This window comes from Notamacropus eugenii, chromosome 1, assembly GCF_028372415.1.
Source record: "Notamacropus eugenii isolate mMacEug1 chromosome 1, mMacEug1.pri_v2, whole genome shotgun sequence".
In the NCBI taxonomy this organism is placed as follows: Eukaryota; Metazoa; Chordata; class Mammalia; order Diprotodontia; family Macropodidae; genus Notamacropus; species Notamacropus eugenii.
Genome location: NC_092872.1, coordinates 124692202 through 124714063, shown reverse-complemented (window position 1 = coordinate 124714063; position 21862 = coordinate 124692202). Strand labels below are relative to the sequence as shown.

Below are 21862 nucleotides of genomic sequence, written 5' to 3'. Positions count from 1 at the left end.
ATCATCCCTCTCTGCCCTTGGAGGAGACAAATTTTAAAGGCAGGTATGTGGATTAGCAGAAAAGTGAAAGAGGACTTCAAGTGGATGGAACAGTAGTTGCAAAAAGATGGGAAGGAGGGATGAGAAAATTGGGTTAGTACATGCATGTTTGTGTGTGACAATGATAAATCTGTTGGAATTGAAAGTTTAAATTCTGCAACAGAATATTTGTGTATGTGTGTGTGTGTATGCATGACACAATCATATTAAGTACAAGCAACATGGGACAAGAGGTCACTGTATTTAGGGGAAAGATGTTAAGGTCCTCCAACCTCTAACCCTGGCACAATAGAAAGAATAAGGGTCGAGTAACAGCAGTCACAAAGCCACCACCGCCCATCCTTTGGTGCTTTCAGTGCCCAAGTTGTTAGGTAGTTTGCCATGGAACTCAATGCATTAAGAATACCCCAGATGAACACAAACTGAGGCACCCAGAAAAAACCACCCGGTGACTAGATCCCAGAAGCTGCCCTGCCTTTTCATAAAGGCTTCATGTGGTTCTTTTCCTTTCTCTCCTTCCAATGAGCATTATTCTATGGCTACAATATAATAGGCCCTCCTACAGTTCATTATACCCTCTGCTTCCAAGTTTTGTCTCAGGCTGCAGCTCTTGCTTTCCTGCCCAAAAGACCACCAACTCTGCCTCCCTTATCACAGTAAAAGATAAAGGATACTTAGGTTGGCAAATGGCCCTCAATGCTGGAAGGAACAGAATCACTGTTCTAGAGCTCCACCTTCCACTTACCATAGATCTCACTGCCAATGCTGTCCCTGACCATCTGAGGAGTTTTTAGGAGCATCTTTCAGGAAAAGAGGAATGCAGTGGCTATATGAAGGCCTGATAGCCACGCTCACTCCACCTGGAGAACAAAGCTTCATGGGGGATTTATTTGTACCTATAGCTGACCCTCAATTATTCAGGGGAGGAGAGGACACAGTATCTTTGCTGGATCACCAATCAGTGATTCAGAAGGTGATTATAACTTTGCTCTTTGCTCATGACACATTAGCACCTTTGTCAGATGACAAGGAACTAGAGGGACAATAAAACATTAACCAATTGTTCTGTCTACTTCTTAGTTCTGTGGGGAAACAGATGAAACCATTGGATTAACAGATTTTTTTTTTTTGAAAGGATTTCACTTATCTATATCATCCCCGCTGCTAAACTTCCAGCAACTGGGAGCTGGCTCTGTTTACTCATCATGTGATCAGAGGGTTAAATTTCTTACCTTTTCCGTGACTGAGCGGGCACACTCTATCAGTTCCCTTTTAGTATAACTATCAGTGGGGCAGACCTGAAGAGCTCCTGCCTTCTGGACGAGGAAGATACAGCCATGGCCAAGATCCTGAACACGGGTCCGGATCTGGAATCCAATCTAGGGTTGCGGGAGTAGAGAGACATCATAGGTCTTTTCAGTTATACCTTCTCATAGCATGGAAAATTTCTCTTTAGTTATAGGGGAACAAAGCTAGGAAAATTCCACTCCTATTAAGATTCCATATCTTGTGAAGTGTGGGAGGGGATAGCAGCTAAATTACATTTTACAGATTCCAAAGGTCACCCAGATCCCATAAAGTATGTCTACATTTTGTGGTATTACTTTTCATCTATGTCTATTGTGTTACATACAACAGGAAGCCAAGTATGACCTTTGGCAAAGCTGTTAAACAGTTGGGTCCTCTAGCTTTTTCTGGTTGTTCTTCACCCCATCTTTCCCCTGTGTCACACTACTTTCATGACTCCCCCTTTATTATCTGGAAGATTTCTAAGGAAAGACTCAGATAGTAATAATTTATATCTTATTGTGAATATAAATCCAGTGCTTAGTACAGTGCCTGGCACACAGTAGGGGCTTACTATCTGATCTGCTGACTGGTTTACATTTCCCCTCCTGTGCCTTTGCATTTTAATCCTGATTTGGGATTCTGGAAAGAAGACTTGGTTCTCTGTAGAAGGAATTTCAAGTATAAGCAATCGATTGGGAGAGCACCTTCTAGGGTACTTGATGAAGCTGTACTACACAATAAAAAATTAACATCCAGAACCCCAAAGCTCTCAAAGATCTTGGAATGCTTTCTGAAACATCAAAGGTCCTATGTTCAGCATAGTTTGCGTAAGGCACATTTTACTGTATTCTGTTTCTTTGAAAACCAATATTCCCTTCTAGGTATATTTAACTGGATTATTCAAGTTCCCAACTAAGCCAAGAAAGTTGACTCTCCCAAGAATGGGTGCTTAAAAAAAAAAAGACCAGTTTTTAAAAAAGTATTTGTTAATTAGTATTTATCTTGTAGGGCTGAGTTGGTACAAATTCTTTTAAATGAACTTGTTCTTTGGAGAAGCAATCCTAAACGTATCTAGGCTATGCTCTCTGTGTCTGCAGTCAAATCAGCTTTGCCATGGAGATCTGCCAGTCATCTGATTTGAGTTATAACAAATAATGCCTCCTACCCTCATTTGCATCCCCCTGGGCCAGCAGAAATCTGTTTCACATCAATTTTTATTTTGGTTTGATCAATAAACCTGTCATAAATAATTGGCTGTCCAGTTCAGCTAGACAATTTAAAAAAAAATTCAAAGTATAAAGTCAATATGTATTATTTTCAAGAATCCATACCAGCTAAGACCTGTGGCTCACACTTGAAAAATTCAGCCACCTCACTTCTGAAAACATCTTTGGAGGCTTGTAATTACATAGAAGCTTGTGTGACCACTTGGATGGCAATCACCTTCCCAGATAATCTCATTTACTGGATTAGAGGGAAATCTCTTTGATGCCAGTTTAACTTTGGAACAGTCATGGTAGAAAAGGTGCTGCTCATTTTACCTTGTCAACAGAATACATATTAAAGTCAGTAAAAAAAAAAAGAAAATCCTTTAATTTATGTTTAAGCATGTCTGCTTGTTGGGATAAGAAGGAGGTGGTTTTAAAAATAAGACACTTGAGACAGGAGGCTGTGACATTTTAGATCCAAACCTAATTTGGTGAGTAATTTCAGATTCACAGTAAAGTTAACCTAGAGCTTCAGAGTAAGTATTTAGCAGCCAAAGGGGAAGAATTCTGCAGAGGCCAATGGTACTGAATCTGAAAATTTTAGGGCAGTGTTGAAAAGGAAAGAGGGGAGAAAGAAGGTGAGGTGATTCTAGACTTTTTAAATTGGAAGTATCTTGGGGGTAATGTAGCCCAATCACATTTTTCTTTTTTAAATAAGGAAACTGATTCAGAGGCTAACTACTTCCCCAAGGTCAAAGCTAGTGTCCCAATCTTTAGTGTTCCTTGTACTACAGGTACCCTCCAGTATCATGAATGCAATTCTGAACTGACCAGGGTTCTGCCTGATGATGGTTCTTTAGCGTGAGATGCTATAGGCTCACCATGCCTTCATCATCACCTAGAAACAAACCCACCTTAAAGTAGAAACACCTTTTACCTCTCAAGGAATTCAATATTTTGCTACTTTGGAGAAAAATAATCACAGCAAAAAAAAAAAAATTTTAAAATTCTAATACTGTAACTGTGATTTCAACAATGTTCATAAGTCTGTATCAAACCCCACCCCACCCCCAAATGAAGAATTGGTGATATTTAGCAGAAAAAAGCAAAATTCTAGTTAGGCAGGTCCCAAGAAAGCAGGTGACCAAGGAAAGAAAAAGGCAAGGCTAAAATAACAGGTACGAAATCCCTTTAAGGGGAAGTATAGGCTCAAGATATGAATGTTGTGGGGAGATCAATAATTCATTTTTAGAATCCAAAATCCCTGAGACCTGCTGTTGATGAAAATCTCTTCTCTACTTCACTGAGCAACCCTATTAGGATGATATTTGTAACGTCAATAATGATAATTTAGTATTAATATTATTATTAAAGTTTCCTCACCTGGAATTTACTATGCCAGAGAAATCACAGTGCTGAATAATGAGGATGATGATGGTGAAGATGACTTGCATGTCTGTAGCACTTTACGGTTCATAAAGTATTTATCTGACAATAACCCTGTGATACTGATAGTGTAAATATTCCCATACTCATTTTACAGATACTGAAACCAAGGCTATGAAGGGTTAAGTGACTTTTCATAGTTACACAGCTCAAGTGCCACAACTGAGGCAGGACCAAATCCATTAATTAATTAATCGATCAATTAAGTGCATTAAGGATTGAGTCCAGAGACCCAGCCTAACACTCATTCCACTACATCAAGTTCAGCCTGTCTCAAGAATCAGTTTCAGAATGAAAGTGACTTCATCCTGGATACTTTTCATGTTTGTTAAGCAGGGGGATACGTAACATATGGGAGGGTGCCAAAGACCCTTCCTGTCTCTCCCCTAATGTTTATTTAAATCTAAAAAGACTTGAGCAATGCCACACCATGTATTAATTCAGGAAAAGTCCTACAGCTATTGTGAGAATAAAATATTATGTTTCAAGTACTTTGCAAACCTTAAAGTATTTTAAATGTTTTTTAATTATTAGTAGATGGGGGTGGATTAGGCTAACAGTTCTCAAAGCATGGTACGTGGATCCATGAGCATGTACTTTCAGGGTATCCATGAGGTCAAAACTCATTCATAATAATATTAAGATATTATTTGCCTATTAAAACTGCATATCCCTTTTCCGGCTGTATATCTGTGTGAGGTCATATTTTCATCATATACTTCTACCAAAAAAAAAAAATGCTAGAACAGACTGAATGCAGAAATATATAGGACAATTCAGTTGTCTTCCATTAAGCCAGACGTTAAGAGATTTGCAAAAATACGCAAAACAATGCCATTCTTCTTGACATTTCTGGTTTTGGAAAATAACATATTTTTCATACAAATGCTATTTATGTTAACATGTAATGGATTTAAAATTTATTTTAAAATGAATTACAGGAAATAAATTTTAATTTAATTCATAATACGGTAAATATTGACAAATATAACCAGCGGTGTACTGGAGCCAGCTTGAACTGGCTTGTGAGAGCAGACTGTTAAACTTTCAGTCTGAGCGTTTACATTTCATAAATCAGCAAATGCTACAAAGAAGGGATGGATTGTTTTGTTGATTGTCTAGACTTATGAAAGTGACAGAGAAAATGTTAATAATGGAGATTAAACTTAAAAATGTATCACGCACACAAGTTGTTTTTTTCCCCTGAGAGATCTGGTTATTAAATATTTACTAGCACACCACTGAATGTAACCCACATAAGCAAAGGCTTTTTGGGATCTTTAAAGAATGTTAAGGGGGCCTAATAACAGAAAGTCTGAGAGCTGCTGGATCAGACAATTTCCAAGATAACACTCAGCTCCAAATTCCTTGATGCTATGATGTGAACAAGAAAGTAGCTGCTTTTGCTTGCAGTATGTTTCAGTGGAGGAATACTGAGTCAGTATTCTAGAGTTAGGGCAGATAGGTGGTACAAGGGATTGAGTGCTAGGCCTGGAGTCAGTTAGAGTCATCTTCCTGAGTTCAAATCTGGCCTCAGACACTTACTATCAGTGTGACCCCAGCCAAGTCACTTAACCTTGACTGCCTCCAAAAGAAGAAAAATGAAGGAGGCTGGTGTGGATGACCTCTAAGGTCCATCCTAGCTATTCTTAACATAAAATCTTAAGATTCTATGATCTTAACTATGACTTGTTAGAAAAAAAAAAAAACCTAGCAGTTCTAGTAATATATTTGCTTGCAGAAATTAAGGGGAAAAAAAGCCTCTCCACTTTTCTTCCATGAACAAAAGGGGAAAAGAGAATGTTGTATCTCAATTAAGTTGCTTCTTGGGCTTAGGCTCCCTGTTGATGAAATTAAAAATTCAGTCTTTATGAGATTCTAATTCAAATTCTATTTTTCGAGTTAAAGAAACACATGATCATTTCCCTTACTGAATACAACCAAATAAATGAACTTTTTTTCTCATGCTATTTTTTTTTGGATAGCAAATTTATATTTGGAATAAGATTAAATAAAAGTTTTACTCCCACGAGGATAGTGCTTGGAAGATTATAAATTAGCAAGAGCAAGGGTGATTTTCCAACTCGAGTGTTCTTTGCAGCAGGAGAGTGTGGTGTAAAGAACACTTGGAAAGAAGTCAGGAGATGTGGGTTTGAATCCAAGTTTTTATAATGATTGGTGTGACCTTAGTCAAGCTACTTGACTTCTGTAGGCATCAGTTTCCTCATCTGTAAGATGACAGGATTGCACAGATAACCTCTGAAGTCTTACACAGTTTTCTAAATTTATGAACCTATAGCCATGGTCTGTCACTTAACCTTTCTGAGACTCATCTGTAAAATGGGAGTAACAACAGCTGAGAATTACGTCTCTTGTAGGGTTCCTGTGGGGCAAATACCTTCTACATTTTAAAGTGCAGCAGATCTGACTGTTTGAGACGGCTGTCTGATATTAGAATATGGGCTCTGAGTGTGAGCGTTTTTTCAGTCTTTACTGCGGTATTCCCAGCATCTTTTGCGATGCTTATCTGGTACACAGCAGGCACTTAATAAATGCTTGCTGATCTTAATAAAAAATGCTAGTTGTCATTACTGACTGTGTGACTGTGAACAAAGAACTTGATTCTTTGGAGGCAGTTTCCTTAGTTAAAATAAGGATAATAATTGTACTACATACCTCATCACGTTTAAATATTAAAGGCTCAAATAAAGCGATTGATGTAGGGCATTGTTACTGTCACTTCTTTTAAGGCTGCATAGCAGGGGTTCCTAACCTGAGGTCTGTGAACTTTTTAAAGAAATATTTTCATAACTGCATTTTACTGTCATTGGTTTTCTTTGTAGTCCTATGTATTTTTCATTTTATGCATTTACAAACATTATTCTGTGAAGGCGTCCATTGGCTTCACCAAATTTCCAGAGGGATCTATGAAACACAGAAAGTTAAGAACCCTTTCTCTAAAGATAGAGAAATTGATGGAGGCAAGAAATGTATGCATAAAGGACAGCAATAACTAATTACTTTCACAATTGTTAATGAAGTATTTTAGAGCAAGAAACTTGTAGGAAAGTCTACTGCTGATACCTAAGTGCCTGTTTTTAATACACTGAGCACTAGAAAACTGCTAGTTATCCTGAGGTGACAAAGAGGTTCTCATTGTGATATTCTGAAATAAACAAGAATATTCCACTAAAAACCAAGAGAGTAAAACTTCCTTTTTGTGCCTAAAGGACCATTCTATTCCATTTGGTTTGATACAATCATGGAATAGGACAGAATGTTAACTCTGCAAAATACGTCTTGGGACTCTGAAGAATGGGGTCCTGGGGCTGTTTATTTGGACTGGATTTAAATGTTTTCACATGCCATAATGGAGGGCTCTCTTAGGCATATGAATGTTTCCCAGTTCCTGGGAACAGAAAGCAGTGTGGCTTCAGGGATCTCCCAGCCCCCTCCCTTTAATATGTGTCTGGCAAGCATACGCAAGGAATTTCCCTTAGCAGACCATGGGTAGGATTATATTCCTACCCCCAACTTCTTTTCACTCCAGGTTACATTGTTCTTTTGTCTGGAATGCAAAATGCAACTCAAGATGTGATGGTGAAAAAACAACAAAATGAAAAGTTAATGAAAACATCACCCACTATAAACCGAAGAATATTTGAGAGATCAGTATCTACAGTAATTTGCAGCTGGGTTTTTAGCAGATGATTTCCTTTCCTGACTTTTTTCACTACTATATATTTTGCTTTTGCCTGTTACAATAAAAAATTCTGTTCATTTTCTACAGAGGGTGGGTGGTTTGCAGACTCTTAGGACTGCAAAAGACCCCATAGATCATATGGTGTACAACCCAACGTCTCAGGAGGCTCTACACCTAAGCTAACCAAGAAAGATGGTGGCTGATAAGTGCTTTTAAAGGTCTTTGGGGAGAAATGTTTTAAATCTCTTCAAACAGTAATATAATGGCTCACTCATGTAGTGTTTTAAAGTTTATAGAATGGAGTTATGTATCCCTGATAATATCAGCCCCATTTAAAAAATGATAAAAACTGAGGCTCATAGAGATTGCTTATCCACAGTCTCACAGACAGGACCAGTAGGAGGCAGGCCTCTAGGTCAGATGTTCTGACTCCAAGTTCAATGCTCTTTCTACTCTACCACACTGCTACTTACCACTTTCAACATTAAATTCCTCTTCAAGTATGGTAGGTCTTTCTTTTGCTTAGCCAAGTCTTCTCTTACTGCGATGTAAAAATCCTTTATGCTTTATGAAAGTCAAACATATTATGTTCTGAAGACAGGCCATTTTTCTTAAAATAATCAGCCTTCTGAGCAGAAGTATCAACAGAAAGTCTGATGCAGAAATTTGGAATCATTTAGTTTTGGTACTGCCTTGAATCAATGATTCACACTAGCAGAGTTCTTTGTGGTGGGAGTTGGTGGGGGTGAGGGCCTTATATTAATGTTATTCTATTATTAATCCTGCTATAGTTTAATATATGAAAACTCATGTTCAGATATCAAAATTCAAGATTGTGGCTACTCCTGGAACCTTGGGTTCAGTTCATTTTTTACATTATACAAATTACATATAATACATATAAATAAAAAATTGGAGTGTGCTGAACATGATTACAATGGAATAAGGAACTTTCAAAGAAGATGTCTAGCAATGCCACTTAGTATATTCTGTACATTTTTTTTAATGAATGAGAGAATTTTCGGGGTCATTAGTTAAGTGACTTGCCAAGGGTTACAGTCAGGAGGGGGAGGCAGAATTTGAACTCAGATCTTCCTGACCACGAGGCTAGTTTCCTATCCACTATGCCCTTAGTACTCAAAGTGAGGTATAGGAACACTCCTTTTCAGGGGGTTCATGAGGTCAAAACGATTTTTATAGTAACAAAATTACTTTTGTAAAAAAAAAAATTACTTTTGTATTAACATGATAATGTTAATGGTAATATGGTCAATATTCATTGATATAGCCCAAAGAAATGAAAGCTCTTTGGAGGAGGGGGCCTCAGTTTTTGGGATAGTTAAAGTGGTTCCGAGACCAAAAACCTGGAAAATTGCTGGACTATGACACGCTGCTTCTCCATGCTTACACAAATATAATTACATGCCATTATCATGCCATATGTTAGCAACTTTTACTTATACGTTTATTTCCGAAGCATCTTTAGATATCTGAGTTATCATATTAAAAAAATAAAACAAATGGGGGAAGAAATGCCAGTATTTAGTAATTCAAGGGATACTAACCTTAATCATAAAGGCAAAAGGAAAGATAATTGATAGTCTTCTGCCTCAGGAATGTAGTTAGTGACTTTCATCTTCCCAATGACAGCGGTAATCTACATCGTTTTGTTATATTACAGGTTTAGAATATTTCCCCTGAAACATGTTTAACATGATTGTACATGTATAACCTCTATCAGATTGTTTGCTGTTTTGGGAAGAGGGAGAAAAAAAATTTGGAACTCAAATTTTTACAAAAATGAATGCTGAAAACTATCTTTAAGTGTAATTGGGTAAAAAATACTATTAAGGAAAAGAAAAAGAATATTTTCCCTGCAAGGAACACTGATTGCTACAGCCAGGCTTTACCTCCCAAAATTCTGTGAATCTTTTCTGTTTAAATGTCTGGTCCATCTGCATTTTCCTAAAGGATCCTACAACTTAAGGCAACCATTGAGTCATCCAATTAGATTCTACATGTTCAGAAGGAGAAGTGCATGGATTTCATATTAGGCCAGATGTTTCCCTACTCATCTTACGAGCCATTCATTAAGGTTCTTGTGAGCACAACCACCATGGCGGGGTGGGGGGGTGTGTGATTTCTGAGATGATTAGGGAAGACATTTGACCCAATATCCAGAAATTTAAGTTGTAGTACGGATCTGACTGAGGAGATGCAGATGTCTGCTTTGAATCAGGGGAGAAGATTTGGCTGAGGACAGAAAACAAATCAGAGGGAAGCCAAAAATATACTAATTAAGAGACAAAGGGGGAGCCCCCATAAAGCACAGAATACAGGTCTAAAACAGCAGTCAGTGACTTTGGTGGGAACTTGTTCAGAGAAGGTAGGTTGCACATAGCTGGCTGCATCTAAACTCCATCACTCAGGGGCTGTTTCACAGGTTTCGTTAGCTGTCCTCCTGCAGAGGAGCCTGCCATGTTTTGCTGGTTCTAGATGTCAGAATTAGGAGTTATAGGAAGGAGCTGCAATGGGTTAAATTTGGGCTTGATGTCAGGAAAAACTTCCTAATGATTAGAGCTATCCAAAAGTGGGATGGTCTGCCTTGGGAAGTGATAGATGATTTTCCCTCTTAATTAAGGTTTTTAAGCCAAGATGACCACAGGTTGGGTATATTGTAGAAAGGATTCTTTTTCAGGTATGGGTTGAACTAAATGGCCATAAATGTCCCATCTAATTATGATATCCCACAATGCTTCCATATTTTGGAAAAAGACAAAGATATAATGATAAGTGAGCTAAGTTAACTGGCTCTGGGGAGGAAGAGAGAGGATCACGGAGAGATTACCCTGGTGTATGTATATATATATAGACAGCACAGGCTTTCCTTACTCCCTATTCTTTTATCAGGCAGCCCCTAGCTCACAGATGTCATGCACTATGAGAGCCAAGAGGTCTAGATGGTGGGAGAATGGAAGAGTATAGAAAACAGACTTCTTCTGTCTGGGAATTTATATGCTATACTCACTTTACCATGGTCTTAGGAGGTCCAAGAGTGGAGCAATCTATTTGTCCAACCAGGTGGCTAGAAAGGAAATCAGGCTCAGGGAAATCCTGCAGCTGTTTTATCCAAGACCCAGGGGGAAACAAAGAGGGGAAATACACCTGGCTTTGACTATCTGGCCCCTGTCTCATACAGTGGAGAACAATCTGGGTATGAACATTGGTGTGCATTCACTAGGTAAAATAGAGGTCTTCAGATGGCAGACCTCTTCTGGTTCAGCTGTAACTGCTGCCAGTTGGCCCTGGTGAGCCAAATGCCCATAGTCACTGGTCATTTGTGAAGCAAGTCCTCCCAACTCTTCCGGGTTAGTAACCGACTTAGTCATCTGGAAAAAGAAAACAAGCGGGACACACAAACACACACATAAAAAATGCATAAGAATAATGGGTTAATACCACTTGGAAGCCAAATGACCTTCTTTTTTAACCCTGCAACAGGTGCATTAGGGTTAGGGTTTTTGCAGATAACTGTGTGCAAAGCCAAACCCAGACAGACATGCTTTGTTTACCTTCCCTCTACCCCACTGCTGCTCTCCCCTTGGGCTGGCAGGCACAGGGCTGGGGGAGGCTGCACAGGTAGCATGCTCAGCATTGAGAATGTGCAAAGAGAACAGGCCAGGCTTTCCGTTTCTTCAGCACAACCTGAACGGCCTGGCTTGGCTCAAGGACAACGCAGCTATGGTCAGCAGCAGCCAGCTAGCTTCTCCTGCCAGCCCAGTAACACAAGTTGGAAATCCATACTCAGAACAATGTGCAAGGGAATGCATGGGCACATGCCAAACGCTCATTTCCTTCTCTCCCCCTTAATTCCTCTCCCCCAGCCACCAGTGAGTGAGTGGCTGGTCCACTATTGGCTCAATTCTAGAAGCGTCCAAACTTTTTAGTGTTAGGCTGGTTGTTATTCCATAGGAATAACAGGAGAATAGCTCAGGGCTAGGCTAGCTATGAACCTAGACCAACTTCCATGAGCCCAGTGGTCATGTTGGGCATGAGAAATGAAGGGGTGAGGAAGTGAAACACTGGAAAATGGGACAAATAAGTGTTCTGGGGGGGGACTCCAAACCTAAAATAGTTCTAGGCAGGAGAATCGGGGCGAAATAAAATTTCTGACATGAATTAAGGAGAGAGCTTAAAGCAGCAAACCAAAATGGTCAAATTCTACTGCTTTGCATCAAGAAGAGTAAGAGTTCTCTCCCAAGTTACTTTTGTTATAGAAAAACTTCATTACAATTTGTTCAGCTTAAGTGAGTTTCTAGTTACTCCCCTCTCAAATTCCTTTTATTTCCCCCCAAATATTGTTTTAGTAATACCTCCCAGAAATGACCTTTTATTCCCCTTTCCAGAAGGAAAAGTTGCTTTCCCCTACATTCTTTTCTCCCCTCTTAGTTTTAGAGATGACAGCCATCTTTCTGTGGTATAAATAATAAAACCCTTAAGCAAGAGAAGCTCTACAGGATTCTCCATGTGGAGCTTAACATATGTTTATACAAAAATGATTGCTAGGTTTCAGACCTACCACGTGGGTCACCAGGAAATGAACATTAGACCCAAAATGGAACAAGAAGAGCCAAAGAGTTGCTTCATTTCTGTTTGCGTCAAAATGAAACACAATGACTTGGGGGCTAACCCTAAGGCATATGGCTATAATTTTCTGCAAACTCAAAGGATTTGCACCAGCTGTCTCATACATGGGGATTATGCATAAAACCAGGGCTTCATCAAGAGCATAGATATTAAGAGTTAAGTCAAGTCAGCTTGGCACTTTGGCCAGGGAGATACTGCAGGGACACTAGGAGAACTGACAAAACCTTATAACTAGTTAGCAAAACTAATTCCCTTAGTTTATTATGCTTCTCTCCAAAACTCAAGCTTAAGAACCGTCTGATTCAATCTATGTTCTGTCAAATACATTGCTCCTATGAGAATCACCACCTCTGATACCGATTCCCAAATGTTTTCCATTATGTTAGGATGAATGTTGCCACTCTTTCCCACCGTAAGAAAAAAAAGAACACCATCATGCTATAGACCAGGCAGGGCTGTGAACTGAGCAGCCAGTGGGAGGGGAAAGACTTTGTTGGTCTTAGGTCAGCCCCTAGTGGACAGATGTTCACATGACAAAGTCTTTTGGATATGGGACCTTGGACCTTATGGAAGACCAAGGCTCAGTTAAGAGAATGATCTGGGTCTGGCTACAAAAAGATGCTGGATGCACAAGTGTGGTCTTATGTATCAAACAAATAAAAGGGTATCTGATAGATATTACTGACTGCATGTAACTTAAACCCAACATCTAGATTGTCATATCTTCATTCCTTTCCCTGCACATAGTCTTATTTTATTTTATTTAAATAGTAGTGATTTATCTTTTATAAAACCAAGTCTGCTTTTATGAAACCATTTTTTATTAGGCTACTCAGCTGTCCTTTATCTAAGGACCTAGATGATCAATTTCATCTTGAGTTTAGTTCCAGGCAAAGTTTCATCTCAATAGATGTGTTTTGTCTTGTCAAAAACAAAAAATAAAACTATGTATAGAAAGTTTTCCTTTTCTGCTTTAGGTGACCAAAACAAACAACAATAAAATTTATTCCACAAGGGTAGTAATCTGCTTAATTCAGGTACGAGAAAATCTATTTCTTCTGCGCTTAATTTTTCTTTCTCCTTCTCTCTCCTAGGCACACAGTATGCCTAATAAATAAGAAATAAATGCTTGCTGACTGACTTTCTCCATTTTCCTTCCCTTGTTCACCTAACTTTCTCTCCTTTCCATGACTATACCAAAGCTTTCTTTAATCCTGGTTTGGAGAATTTGCTTCCACACAGGGTCAACTCTAAAGTGTCACACTCACAGAACTGGGACAGCTCATGAAACTCCTAATTGGGAGTACATGTGGCCTGAAACATTAAGATGTAATTGGGAAATGTTTAGCAAAATACATAAAAATTCAACATAGACAATATTAAATGGTTGTTTTCTAAGTCAATATGTGGCACACAGGGATTCTATTTGAGTTTGACACCACTGTTCTAGAGCATCAACTAGCTAGAAAGACAACAGGTATCTGCCATGAACTGTATTTTTGCCGGTTTAGCCAAAAAAGAAAAAGAAAAGAAAAAAAAAAACAAATAATCTGGAGAAACACATTCCCTCTGCCTTCCCAAGAGGGAAGCAGGCTTTGGTGACTGAGTGGTAAAGAGTAGGGAATTAAACATACACAAATCCAAGAGTGCTTGGGGATGTACCTTCACCACTTACCATTTCTTGTGCAGTTACAGCAATGGCTTTGGAATATTTCACGACTGTTGTCTGGTAGTCAACAAAATTTCCCTTTGGTTCTGGAGGAGTGCCTTCATCCAGCTAGAGTGAGAGGAAAGTAATTTAATTTAATAATTATCATCATTATGAGAAAATTTTACTTCTGTTAGGACACAGAGTTACAGAATCATAGCACAATGCCCTAAATGGAATCATAAGTGACCCTAACCGTTTTATTAGTAACTGCATGAGAATGAGGCTCAGTTTGTACAAGGATACATGAAGTTTGCAAAGGGAGATATTGAAGATAATGAGATATTTAAGTAATATCCCTTCCTGCAAAGATCTTAATGGTCTCCTTAGTATTAAATGCTTCAGGGACAGGAGAAAAAAAGCCAGTGAAAAAGAGAGGTTAGAGAGGCAGGGGAAGGACTACATTGATGAATATTATAGACCCCAAGGGAAAGTCAATATAAGTGAGGAAAAGGTGTGGTCAAATTATGGCTGGCCTGGGAATACTAGGCAAAAGGACCCAGATTTGGCACGGTAGGCAGCAGGGGGAGGAGGGGGATCGTAGGGTTGGGGAGTAACATGATGTGACTCGTGTTTTCAGATAGTTAATTTGGCATCTGTGTGCAGGATGGGTTTGATGTAGGAAAAAAGGGGAAGCTAAAAAAGCATTTAGGAGCTCATTAGATAGAAGGCATTAATCAGCGCTATTATTTAATGAAGAATTAAAAATGGCAGTAAAGAACACTGCAAACATGTGGTACAATATAGAGTACGTAATCATCAACACTCCTTAGAATGTAATCATTGCTAATGTCATCATTATCAACTCCAGTGGGACCGTCCATTTCCTTACCAAAAAATGGAGGTGTGGTCAAACAGTGCTATCGCTGACCCACTGCAGTGTGTGAAGAAGAAAAGATGAGGCCCATGCAATTTGATCACTCAAAGTGGAGATAACCACATAGCAATGGAATGGCTTACGTTATTAAAGGTTGAAATATTAAGGTTATATTAAATATAAACTTAATTATAAATTATATAAATAATTAATATCAATATATAAATTATATAAATATAATGAAATATAAATATTAAAGGTTAATATTAAGAGAAACTTTATAAATTATTCTCACATTCCAGTGATATCCATTTAATAAGAAAATAGCAGCATCAGGTTCCATCCTTCCTCCCTTCCTTATAAAAAATAATAGAAATTTATGTGACATTCTGGAATTAAATCACTAGATTTTCATAAATAAAATGCCTCAAATGAAACATATACATATGTATATGTCTACATATATGCATACATATGTATTATATATGTATGTGTGTACGTATTTCTATCATCCATCTATCTATCTATCTATCTATCTATCTATCTATCTATCTATCTATCTATCTATCTATCTATCTACCTTTCCTTTGACTATGTCTATCCAACCAGATTCCAAAATTCAATAATCCTACAGAGTAGAGGGCAAGGCCTTCCTTTACGAACATTACAAGTCTGAGGGACACCAAAAGTCACCCCCTCCTTTAATCTTCACAACTAAGGAAAGAAATTACCATAATTAAAGTCAGCCATTTGGGTTAAGGCTTCATGTTCTCAGCAGGTCTCATTTACATGCCAGTATTACCCTGACTTAACCAGCCGGCACCAGGCAAGATTCTGAGACCTGATGATGTTCAAACTCAGGAAGAGAATGTCAGCCCAGCCGACCATAATCTAAAGAAGAAGTATGGTGGATCAATGGCTTGAGTCCTTTGCTAGAACCAACTTCAGATACTGCAAAAATTTCTAAGTTCATATTTTGTCAAGCTGATCATTATTGTATTTTAAAAACCGATTCTTTTTTTTTTTTTTTTTTACAAAGCAAGATAAACCTGAGTTTTTATGACTATATAAAACATTGACAAAAACTCCTTTTTTCCTTACAGGTGTCCACATTTCCTTACAATGTTACTCTTTGAAAGGATTCACTTATACTGATGTTGGCAGAAGTTGCTTTGGTGCTCTTTTCCAGTGAAAAGGTAGCTTTAAGTGTACCTTGGGGAAACCAGCAAACATCTGTGATAACATTAGCATGTTCTAGTCCAGTGAGTCAGGTAAAATCAGACTTGCCCCAAGCTTGCTGGTTACTCCCTCATTCTTTCACAGGGTTCTGGGTCCATAAAATTGGTAATATATTTCTGACATTAGGTACTGAATTAGATTAGTAAAGAAGAGCTCAGTCAAATAGACTGATTCAGCTAGATAAGACTCTGACGTTATGCAAATATTTAAATTATTTCTTTTTCATTTCTCAGAAATTTATGAAATCTTTTTTAATCACTGGAGAGAGGCCAAAGTTTGGAATCTTAGGAGTTTGGTAAAGAAATAAATAGATATTTAATGCCACATTCTTTTATGCCATTCCAAGATATATACATGGTATATCAGATGCTGACAATGCTCAGTCACATGGAAAGCCTATCAGAGCACCCAGGGCCCCTGGGAAGAAAAATATCATACTCAATTTTTGCAAAACTGAACAACTGTAAAGCAAGAGACCAACATAAAATTCCAGAAAGCAAATGAGTGCTTTGACAAGGCATCCAGGTGAGGTCCTCAAAGGGAATCAGAACACCCTAGTTCAGGCTTATTACTTTGTCTGAACTACAAGGAATAATTAGTGCATAATGTTTAAAGATAATTACGGTGCTCTCCAGTTTCAGGGTATACCCACTTTTTGATACAATAGCAACGAATCTTCTCTAAACTAGCAATTAACAACCACTTATTATCCTGAAAACCTTATTAACACACTCACATTGGATGTTTCAAGACAAGATTTCCATTATGGTCACCTAAATTCCTTGGGTATGATATCAAACGATGGTAATTAGATGTAGATGAAGAATTGTTAGGACTAATGAATGTCAACCTGATACAACAATGCAAGTGCTACCTTCTGGGATTCAGCAGGAGACAAGTTGTTATGAGTCTCTGAACATATTCTCTACCTAACTACCAACTCAGCTATCACCATTTTTCCTTATAGAGGATATGGCGATCCACTGGAAAAAGATGAAGAATGTGTTTACAGAAGGAAAAATGAGCTGCCTGTTGGATACGTGATCTGAAAACAATGACACTGAGTGACAGTCAGCAATGAGAAACTGGAAATCTCCAAAGGAAAAGTGTCTGAGGGTAAGAAATACAAGGGAGGTTAATGAGAATAATATTAAGTACATTTATACAGCGTTTAGTATGTGCCAGGCACTATCCTAAGTGCTTAAAAATATTATCATAGTTGATCATTGTAACACCCCTGGGAAATAGGTACTATGTTATTATCCCCATTTTACAGTTGAAGAAACTGAGGAAAATGGAGGTTAAATGAATTGCCCAAGGTAATACAGCTAATGTGCGTCTGAGGCTGGATCTGAACTTTACTGTTGTGGTTCTTCAGTTGTTTCAGTCATGTCTAACTCTCCGTGACCCCATTCTGGGTTTTGTTTTTTTTTTTGGTTTTTTTTTTGGCAAAGACACTGGAGTGGTTTGCCATTTCCTTCTCCTGCTCATTTTACAGATAAGGAAACTGAAGGGTAGTTAAATGACTTGCCCAGGGTTACACAGCTAGTAAGTGTCTGAGGCTGGATTTGAATTTAGGTCTTCTAATTTCAGGCCCAGAGTGTATCCACTGTGCCACCTAGCTGTCTCAAATCAAGAATCAAGAAAGTATGATGAGGGGCAGCTCATTGGTGCAATGGATAGAGCACTAGCCCTGGAGTCAGGAGGACCTGAGTTCAAATCTGGCCTCAGACTCTTGTGACCCTGGGTAAGTTACTTAACTCTGATTGCCTTGTCAAAAAGAAAAAAAAAGAAAGAAAAAGAAAGGATAATGAGTTAGTTTCCTGAGATAAAAAGAACCCACCTTGCTCATGGCCTCTGCAATGGCATCCACCATTCCTCCCACCATTCCAACTTCACTGGCAGCTTCATTCAAGGTGACCATAATATCATCCACTGCTTCTTTCATCAGCTGGGCAGCCTCTGTGATGGCATCATGGGTGTGCTGTGCCTAGGAAGAGGACAAAAATGGTCTTTAGATGGTAAAAAATCTCTTCTCTAAGAACAGCCTCAAGGATTATAAGCCTTAAGTTCATAGTAATCTCTAAGGTCTCTTCCAGCTCTAATTCTACAATCCTATGAACTTAAGTTGTGTCTGACTCTTCGTGATCCTGTGGAACACACAGCGTGACAATAGTGTCCATGGGAAAAGATACCGGAATGGTTCACCATTTCCTTCTCCAGTAGATTAAGACAAACAGAGGTTAAGTGACTTGCCCAGGATCACACAGCTAGTAAATGTATGGGGCTGGATCTGCTAGGCCTGTCACCAAGTCTAGCATTCTATCCACTGAGTAGCCTAGCTGGGTTCAATTCCTGACTCTGTCACTTATTATTTGTGGACACATCATTCTGAACCTCAGTTTTTTTATCTGTATAATAAGAGGATTAGGTTACATGATCTCAAAATTACCTTCCAGCTCTAAATCTATAATGTATGCTTTTTAAAATAAAGACAAGAGCTGCTGCATGAAGAGGTAATTGTAAGGATTAAATGAGGGCATATCTGTATAGTGCTTAACATAGTGTATCTGTCACATACTTGAAAAATGCTTTTTCTTTTCCATATAAAAATAATAAAACCTAAGGACCAGAGTGAATGTGGCTGAGACTTAAGCAGCAACGGAAGGGCCCTTGGTTCAAGAACCACTAGAATCCAGGGAAGAACTTGGATCTTGGCTGGTGTACTAGCCCTGAATGGTTCTTAGTATCTGATAGGCATGAATCACATAGCCCAGGTGTGACTATACCCAAGATGATTTGGGCTAGCATATGCATTTGACTACTGATCAATATGATTAATATTGGCTAATGTTTATGTTTATGATTAATATTCTGGTTGAAGGCTCCCTTGGTGCCTGAGAGGCCTTGGCACAAACTGAGATGGCAAGCAGAGGCACCACTCTGGAATCTGATCAGGAATGTAACCTAAAGCGGGGATAAAACAAACCAAGTCATCTTCTAATGTCTCACTGTGGTGTAGTGGTTCCATAGAGTAGGGTAAGCTTTGATAGCTCCAAAACCATGCTAAAACAGGTTACCTAAGCCACAGATTTCATATCTCTCAAATGAGGACCAGCCAAGCTAAGTTCCAAGAGATCCATCACTAGAAAGTCAGCCTTGAAGTGACCAATTATTTTTGGCTATAGAGATTCACAAATACTATCTTGCTAAAGTATAAAGGGGGAATGATCTACTTTGTGGAGGGATGAAATGAGGGATACTTGGAATATTAAAGAAATAGAATGTGTTACTGATGGTTGGGGTGGGAACCTGTGGTTTCAAGGCCACATGTGGCCTTCTAGGTCCTTGGACGTGGTCATTAGACTGAGTCTAAGGTTTATAGAACAAATTCTTTTATCAAGGAGATTTGTTTTGTGAAGTTTGGATTCAAACGGCCACATTTGAGGACCTAACTTTAGAATGACAATCAATGAGAAAACAGATTTTTCCGAAAATTCATATTACAAATTGCTTTCCTGGGACACATCTATTTTATGAGAAGTCCTCCTGTAATTACACACAAATAACTGTGAGGTTCCTCATTTTTCAATCATCTGAAAACATCAGGGTTTGTGTCCTTACTCTGTGACATCAGAGATCATTTTTTTTTTTAAAAAGGCACTGAATGAAGTAGAACAAATTCATACTGGAAGAGTTACATTTTATGATTAGCACTTAGCACCAAAGGAGAGAGACTTTTGTGTTTAAATAACATCTCTTGGGGGAGATTTTCCAAATGCATTATGAATAATAATTTGCCCTATTTTTATGGATGGGGAAATCAACAACAATCTTGCGCAAGACCTACACTCGAATAACTGCTTAGAATTGGGAACACAGCACAAGACTTTGAGGTCAGTGGCCTGACCGCTGTCACTTTACTCCAGTCTGATGAGATGAGGGTGGAAGGTTCTCCAGCGAGAAGCAGGAGCAGTCCCAGCTTTCCCAAAAGAATGGGGGTTCATTATTCACAAAAGCAATTTCCTCAGTCTATGGAGATAGTTATTGCAAATATTATGCAGTTAAGGAAGCCAATTTCAATACAGTATTACACAGTAAATATCAAAGCTGGGACTCGATTCCAGGTCCTCAGACTTGAAGCCCAATGACCCTTCTACTCTGCCCAACCTCCTCTTCTAAGATTTGTTCTCATGCTAAGCTAAGTTGGATAACTTTTTTGGTTACCTTTTAAAAAAAACAGTATTTGTTTATTTTTAGTTTTCAATATTCACTTCCATAAGGTTTTGAGTTTTAAATTTTCTCCCCCTCCCTATCCTTCCCTTTTCCCAAGAAGGTGTGTAATCTGATATAGGCTCTACTTATACATTTATATTAAACATATTATCACATTAGTTATGATGTAAAGAAGAATTAGAACCAATGGAAGGAACCATGAGAAAGAAGAAACAAAACAACAAAAGAAAAGGAGAGCAAATAGTCTGTTTCCATCTGCATCCAGACGCCAAGGTTCTTTCTCTGGACGTGGATGGTATTTTCTATGACGAGACTTTTGGAGTTGTCTTAGATCCTTGCATTGCTGAGAAGAGCTAAGTCTATTAAAGTCAGTCATTGCACACTGTGGCTGTTACTGTGTACAGTGTTCTCCTGGTTCTGCTCCCCTCACTCAGCATCAGTTCATATAAACATTTCCAGGTTTTTCTGAAGTCTGCCTGCTCATCACTTCTTACAGCACAATAATATTCCATCACAATCATACACCACAACTTGTTCAGCTATTCCCTAATTGATGGACATTCCTCAATTCCCAATTCTTGGCCACCACAAAAAGAGCTGCTATAAATATTTTTGTACATGTGGGTCCTTTTCCCGTTTTTATGAACTGTTTTGATATACACCTAGAAGTGCCATTGCTGGGTCAAAGGGTATGCACAATTTTATAGCCCTTTGGGCATAGTTTGGATAACTTTTAAGTAAGGAACATTGGTTATAAAAGGAGAAAGAGTATAGCATAGTGGATAGAGGGCCTCATAATTAGAGAGACCTACCTTCAAATCTCACCTATGACACATACTGACTGTGTGACCCTGGGCATGTCATGTAACATTTTTGTGTACCATGTAAGTGTCTGTAACTATAAACTGCAGAAGAGGTGTTCGCTGGCATTAGTATAGGAGGCTTCCTCATTGGGAGTTCCCTGCGCTGATGAAATCATGTCCCAGATGTCCCAAAAAGAGAAATGGGCAAAAGAATGCATGTAGTTAGAACAGGACACAACCACCATCACTCCTAGAAAAATCAACTTCCAAGTAGGGTGACAGGTCAGCTAGGCGGCACAGAGGATAAACAGCAGGGTCTGGAGTGAGGAAAACTCTTCTTTGTGAGTTCAGATCCAGCCTCAGACTCTTTACTAGCTCTGTGACCCTGGGCAAGACACTTAACCCTATTTGCCTCAGTTTCTTTATCTGTAAAATGAGCTGGAAAAGGGACAAACCAGCTCAGTACCTTTGCCAAGAAAACAAGTGGGGTCCTGAAGAGTTAGACACAACAGAAACAACTGAACACATATAGGATGACAGTGCCATAGCTCTTTTTCAAGGAGGACACATTCACAGACTCATGGTCTAGATGCCTCAATTCGCTGAAATTCACCTAGTGTTGCTCTCTTTCCATGTGAATAAAAATTAAACTGTATTCAAATGCTGGAATAGCCTTGATGACTTAGAAATATGGTTATCAAAGACTTAAAATTGGAAGGGAACTCA

At 38.6% G+C, this 21862-nt stretch overlaps 1 protein-coding gene across 11 annotated transcripts in view; it reads right to left on the bottom strand.

The window, feature by feature from the left end:
• Positions 1–21862, bottom strand: part of TLN2 (talin 2) — a 565589-nt gene that overhangs the window by 71325 nt on the left and 472402 nt on the right. For all 11 annotated transcript variants that reach the window (XM_072612946.1, XM_072612883.1, XM_072612950.1 and 8 more), the window contains 4 exons: positions 17941–18087; positions 14009–14110; positions 10956–11075; positions 1272–1418 (listed from right to left, as the gene is read on the bottom strand). In XM_072612946.1, the coding sequence (XP_072469047.1) occupies positions 1272–1418; positions 10956–11075; positions 14009–14110; positions 17941–18087 (516 nt within the window). The remainder of the gene's footprint in view (positions 1–1271; positions 1419–10955; positions 11076–14008; positions 14111–17940; positions 18088–21862) is intronic.